The following is a 6,947-nucleotide window of genomic DNA, read 5'->3' as shown; positions in this document are numbered from 1 at the left end:
AAACATCAGCCTAAACCTTGGAGTGAAGGGGCGGAGTCTTTGCATAGTGAAGCCACGCCCTCTATGTTTAATGAATACAAGTTCTTGATTTTAGCACTTGGTATCAGTTGGTATTGACAGTACTGCATGGTGGATAAGAAACTAACCAATGGTTACACAGTTTCAGAAAAGTATATCTTATATATAGATATGTATATATATATATATATATAGAGAGAGAGAGAGAGATGTATATTCATTTATAGGCTAAGCTTTAAAATAGCACAGTAAACACTTTGCACACATGATATAAACCACAACATTTCTCTGGTTTGTTAAGTTCCTCTCAGACCAATGTTATGGAGGGAGGTCGCCCAAAGAAGCATGAACTCAACTAGCCGTGTTGTAGGCAATTTTGTTGTAGTTGTTCTTTACTGTAAAGTCAGAATACTGGAGATTCAGAACACTTGGACCGCACAGAGAAAACAACAGGAAAAAAACAAGAGAAGTTATAAAAACAGTCAAGTAGAGATATTGAATTTGTATAATAGTTCACATCATTTCTGGGGTTTTCTCTCTCTCTCTCTCTCTCTCTCTCTCTCTCTCTCACTCTGACTCTCTCACGCACCATCTCTTTCCCTCCATTTCTCTCTCCCCCTCCTCTCATCCTTCATTCCTGTACAGTTGGTGTAGTGGTGACAGTAGAAACAGCTAAAGGGCTCATAGTGATGGTTGGTTGAAGTTTGTACAGAAACGTTTCTTTTTGTGTAAACAGGCACACACAGATGGACTAGACGGGGGGGGTGTACCCCATGGCCACGACCCCCCTAGTCACCGACAACAAAATGTCTGTTTGTGTTGTTCATCAGTCTTTCTTTGATTCCTCTTTGTCTATTGTCTATTTTCGGAACCCTTGGTTTATAAGTCCAGTTGATACACCCTCCCTGCATCCCTTTCTTAAACACAGTGGTTTTCTTCCATCGTTCGTCCTTTGGCTTTGGGCCCGGGGTCTCAGGCCTGCTGAGATGAAATTAAGGCCTACTATGGTCCTAGAAGTTCCTTCTACACCTTGGTTCTACAGTTCCAGTTCTAGAGTTCTTCTGTTCTACAGTTACAGTTCTAGACTTCTTCTGTTTTACAGTTCCAGTTCTAGAGTTCTTCTGTTCTACAGTTCCAGTTCTAGAGTTCTTCTGTTCTACAGTTCCAGTTCTACAGTTCTTCTGTTCTACAGTTCCAGTTCTAGACTTCTTCTGTTTTACAGTTCCAGTTCTAGAGTTCTTCTGTTCTACAGTTCCAGTTCTACAGTTCTTCTGTTCTACAGTTCCAGTTCTAGAGCTCTTCTGTTCTACAGTTCCAGTTCTAGAGTTCTTCTGTTTTACAGTTCCAGTTCTAGAGCTCTTCTGTTCTACAGTTCCAGTTCTAGAGTTCTTCTGTTTTACAGTTCCAGTTCTAGAGCTCTTCTGTTTTACAGTTCCAGTTCTAGAGTTTGTCTTCAGTTCCACAGCTACAGTTCTAGAGTTCTTCTGTTTTACATTTGCAAGTCTAGATTTCTTTCTCCAGCACTTTGTCCTGCTGTCTCCCGTGGCGATGGAGATGAAAGGTTCCATTCTAGCTGGCCACTCCCAGATAATGAAGTTTCAAAACAAGCCCATGGTCTGGTTGTCATAGATTTGTTTGTGTTTGGTTGTTTTCTCTCTCTCTCTTTCTCTCTCTCTTTCTCTAACGTTGCCGCCAATGTTGGCCGGTTCTCTATTGTGCAAATTCACGCTGTCTCTGGTAGGTCCACTCGGAACGAGCTAGCAAATCCTTTTGTGGGCTGCAAGGCAAGAGAAAACACACTTGTTAGACAAATGGTGTCTATCCCTCTCTCTTGCTCTTTTATTCTGTACATTTTAAAATAATCATCATGGCCATTAGCACAAGGGTTGTGTCCCAAATGACAACTTTTGACCAGGGCCTTATGTGGCCACTATAGGGACTAGGGTGCCATTTGGGATGCACTCCTGGTGTTTTACCTGTCCTTATATGGTCTGTCCAGAAAACCTCCTGGCCCTAATTATAAACTACAACAAGACTATAATAACTGGTTATAAACTACGACCAGACTATAATAACTGGTTATAAACTACAACCAGACTATAATAACTGGTTATAAACTACAACCAGAATATAATAACTGTTATAAACTACAACCGGACTATAATAACTGGTTATAAAATACAACCGGACTATAATAACTGGTTATAAACTACAACCAGACTATAACAACTGGTTATAAACTACAACCAGACTATAATAACTGGTTATAAACTACAACCAGACTATAATAACTGGTTATAAAATACAACCGGACTATAATAACTGGTTATAAACTACAACCGGACTATAATAACTGGTTATAAACTACAACTAGACTATAACAACTGGTTATAAACTACAACCAGACTATAATAACTAGTTATAAACTACAACCAGACTATAACAACTGGTTATAAACTACAACCAGACTATAACAACTGGTTATAAACTACAACCAGACCATAACAACTGGTTATAAACTACAGGTTATGTCAGAATTTGGCTAAAGCAGAGACACTATAGGTGATGTTAAAGGGGCAATCTGGGGTTCAAACACCAACATTTTTTGGTAAACAGTTGAGGGATGGTTGAACTACAGTTGAGGGATGGTTGAACTACAGTTGAGGGATGGTTGAACTACAGTTGAGGGATGGTTGAACTACAGTTGAGGGATGGTTGAACTATAGTTGAGGGATGGTTTAACTACAGTTGTGGGATGGTTGAACTACAGTTGGACTAAAGTCATGGGGCATTTCTAAGATACAGTCTTCAATAATCAATGGCTATAGTCCGATATCTTTCATTGACACGTCCAAAATGTGATGTTGGTACCAATCCCAGATTGCTCAGATATGAAGCAGACAGAAGGGAATGAAGCTGTTCTTGTAATTATCTATGCTCCGTAGCACAGCACCAAATGACAAGGCACAACACACACACACACACATATTTTATGTTCATCTATACTTGTGGGGACCTATAACTATTTTCCATTCAAAATCCTATTTCCCCTAACCCCTAAACCTAACCATTAACCTTAACCCTAACCCTAACCCCTAACCCTAACCTGTAACCCTAACCCCTAACCCTAACCATTAACCTTAACCCTAACCCCTAACCCTAACCTGTAACCCTAACCCCTAACCCTAAACCTAAACCTAACCCTAACCCTAACCCCTAAACCTAACCCTAACCTGTAGCCCTAACCCCTAACCCTAAACCTAATCCTAACCTGTAACCCTAACCCTAACCTGTAACCCTAACCCCTAAACCTAACCCTAACCTGTAACCGTAACCCCTAACCCTAAACCCAACCCTAACCTGTAACCCTAACCCCTAAACCTTAACCTGTAACCCTAACCCTAACCTGTAACCCTAACCCCTAAACCTAACCCTAACCCCTAAACCTAACCATTAACCTCAACCATAACCCTAACCCCTAACCCTAACCTGTAACCCTAACCCTAAACCTAACCCTAACCCCTAAACCTAACCCTAACCTGTAGCCCTAACCCCTAACCCTAACCCTAACCTGTAACCCTAACCCTAACCTGTAACCCTAACCCTAACCCTAACCCCTAAACCTAACCCTAACCTGTAACCGTAACCCCTAACCCTAAACCCAACCCTAACCTGTAACCCTAACCCCTAAACCTAACCCTAACCTGTAACCCTAACCCTAACCTGTAACCCTAACCCTAACCCCTAACCCTAACCTGTAACCCTAACCCCTAAACCTAACCCTAACCTGTAACCCTAACCCTAAACCTAACCTGTAACCCTAACCCTAACCCCTAAACCTAACCCTAACCTGTAACCCTAAACCCGTAACCCTAACCCGTAACCCTAACCTTAACCCGTAACCTTAACCCAAACCTAAATCTAACGCCTAACTCTAAACGTAACCACTAACCCCGTACCCTTACCCTAACCCTAAACCTAACCCCTAGGTGTGAATGGAAAAGGGTAGGAGAAAGCATTGACTGTGGGAGTTAGTGAGGGCCTAATTAAGAGAGCTGGAGGGGCCACTGACATGAGGAGGAAGTTCAACAAAAAATGTATGTATTTATTTGCTCAATCTGGTTTTGTCTTTTTTTTATATTTTATATTTCATTATATTACATCAAGCCCTTTAACACTTTTCTCTGTAGAACTTAATCCTGTCATCCCTTGGTGGGATTTCCAATGATGTACTTACTTATTTAATTATTTATCTATTCATTTCACTGATTCAGTTTGCATGCCTTATAATATTAATAATATTAATATAATATTTGTTTTTAAAATTCAACTTTTTTACCCTCAGAAGTTTATTAATAATTGTCTTCCTCCTGTTGTTGAACTGTGATGGGTGACCCCTATAGACCCCTATAGACCCCTATCGGCCTCTCATGTTCTCCCACCCTCTCCAGACCGGTCCGATGTACAGTATAGAAACAGGGAAGAAAGTTGCAATAGGCCCGTGCAACCCAAGGTTTTACAACAGCAGAAACAGAAACCCTCTTAAACCTAAACCAAACCCCTAAGACTAACATAGTCTTCGTCCTCATGGGGATGTGGGAATTGTCCCCACGAGGGAGAATCTTCCTTGTTGTACAATCCATGGGGAGACTTTGGGGGATTTCAGGTCCCCGCAAGGATAGAAGAACCAACCCATACATCAAACACACACACACACACACACACACACACACACACACACACACACACACACACACACACACACACACACACACACACACACACACACACACACACACACACACACACACACACACGTAGATCCAGACAGACACACTCACACAGCATGCCCTAAAATGTAGATTCACAATTTACAGCAGCGTGTTAATTTAGCAGAGGAGCTGCTCGTTATGTAACTAAGTGTTAAAACATGGTTAAAAACAAACGTCTTCACTCCCTGCCAGTTTAATGATGTCCTGGCGTTGTAGCTCTTTATGTTTCCATAGAAGCACGTGGCAAATGGTACCCTACACCTTACATAGCGCATTTCATTTAACAAGGTCCCACAGAGCTCTGGTCAAAAGCAGTACACTACATAGGGAATAGGGTGCCATTTCTGACGCATACCATAGTGAGAAGAGACTACTAGGTGGAAGGACAATCAGTAGTTGTGCAGGAAGGTGTTTTTAGAAAAAGAATGCCGTTTTTTATCGATGAGTCGTAGGCTACGTCCCTGTTCCCTACTTTTCACCAGGACCCAGGGGGGAAATAGGGTGCGACTTCAGAGGCATGTCTAGTATGACTGTGAGCAGACACCAGACTACATTATAATATTACTACTGCTCAGTACATGTTTTGTAGAAGAATAACCTTGTTTTCTAGTTTTCGGTGAACATGTCAAAACAGAAAAAAGTGTTGAGATGTCTAATCTGACCTTGTTTGCTAAGCAGTGGTTCACTGATAGAAAAAAAGGCCGAAGAACTATAGTTGAGAAAATAGATAGTATATATATAGGGGGGACAGGAAAGAAAAAGGTGGCCACAAACACATTTTTGAATCAAAAGTTGATTTCTTTTTATTTGTTATTATTTCAAACAATAAATATGGTGAAGGATTTAGGAGGTCAGAGAAATATATAGTGGGGTTTAGGAGAAGGGTTACATTTAGAAAGAATCAAACAACTAAATGTTTACTTCAATTGCATTTCTGAACAGAAAATACACCAATAAAAAAGCAATAGACTCTCTCAATTTCAAAAAGTATCTTTTAAAAAATGTTATCAGATCAGAAGTTATTTGCAAAAGTATATTTAAAAAATATTATCAAATCAGAATTTCTTTAAAAAGTATATTTTATAACTATTATCAGATCAGAGTATCTTTTAAAAAGTATCTTTTAAAAATATGATCAGATCAGAATTTCTATGATTTTTATATTTTTCTATATTTACAGATCAGAGGTTTTTTTCCAAAGTATATTTTAAAAATATTATCAGATCAGAATATCTTTCAGAAAGTTGCTAATATGGATAGTGGACCAGGCCAAAGTCTGTGGGCTGTAGTGACGTAGTCTGGTACTCATACTCACAGAAGGTGGGTTTGTATGGTAGCGGTAGTGTACCCCTTAAGGACTCATAGTCTTTCCTCTCTAGCGTGGTGTCTGTAGTAGTAGTGGCAGTAGCTCTAGCTGTAGCTGGGCTGTTGTGTTGGAGATGTAGCTGATGTGACTGGTGGAGGTGGTGGAGGTGGTGGTGGTGGAGGTGGTGCATTGACCGTGGCAGTGTGGTGCATCCGCCGCCATCTTTTCCGAACGTAGAGAATGACCTATCAGAGGTGGTGAGGTCAGAAGTCAGCGTAAGGTCGTTGTCGTGGTGACCGGACGCGGCGGTGGCGGGTACCTCAGTGTTCGGCACGGAGTCCATGCCTGGCACGTGCAGGTTGCTACGGTAGTCGCCACCGGTGCCCTGGCGACCGTCGCCAGCGACGAAAGCTGGCATCCAGCAGCGGTCAGAGTGACCCAGGGCCTTACACTCCTCTGTACAGTTAGAGAAGAGATCTGTACCTACAGGGAGGGAAGGAGGAGAGGTGGGTGGGTGGTGGGAGGGAGGGTGAGAGGAGAGGTGGGTGGGTGGGAGGAAGGGAGGGGGAGGGAGGGAGGGGTGAGAAGGAGAGGTAGGTGGAGAGAGCAGTAGGGAGGGAGTTGAGAGGAAAAGAGTGGTGGAAGGATGGATGCAGGGAAGGAGGGGTGGGGGTGAGGAGGGAGATAAATGGAGGGAGGGGTAGAGAGAAAGAGAGAGGATAAACAAGTTAGAAAATTGGTTTGTGATGTTAAAAACAACAGAACGCTATTAATCAAACAGACAGTGGTAAACAGTGATGGAGTCTTTGGTTTTTTGAACAGATTTCTCATTCATCTGAAGCAATATGCAA

At 41.7% G+C, this 6,947-nt stretch overlaps 1 protein-coding gene across 4 annotated transcripts in view; it reads right to left on the bottom strand.

The window, feature by feature from the left end:
• Positions 1–382: 382 nt before the first annotated feature.
• The window catches only part of LOC106610486 (protocadherin-10), a 31,254-nt gene continuing 24,689 nt past the window's right edge, over positions 383–6,947 (bottom strand). The window contains exons 4-5 of one of the 4 annotated variants that reach the window (XM_045723103.1): positions 6,106–6,579; positions 383–1,795 (exon numbers count right to left, since the gene is read on the bottom strand). In XM_045723103.1, coding sequence (XP_045579059.1) covers positions 1,776–1,795; positions 6,106–6,579 — 494 coding nt within the window. In that variant the 3' untranslated portion in view covers positions 383–1,775. Of the gene's footprint in view, positions 1,796–5,567; positions 6,580–6,947 lie in introns of those variants that run through there. The other 3 variants (XM_045723104.1, XM_045723105.1, XM_045723102.1) reach the window with 3 other exon arrangements.

This window comes from Salmo salar, chromosome ssa08 (assembly GCF_905237065.1).
Source record: "Salmo salar chromosome ssa08, Ssal_v3.1, whole genome shotgun sequence".
Lineage (NCBI taxonomy): Eukaryota > Metazoa > Chordata > Actinopteri > Salmoniformes > Salmonidae > Salmo > Salmo salar.
This window is presented reverse-complemented; position numbering and strand designations above follow the sequence as displayed.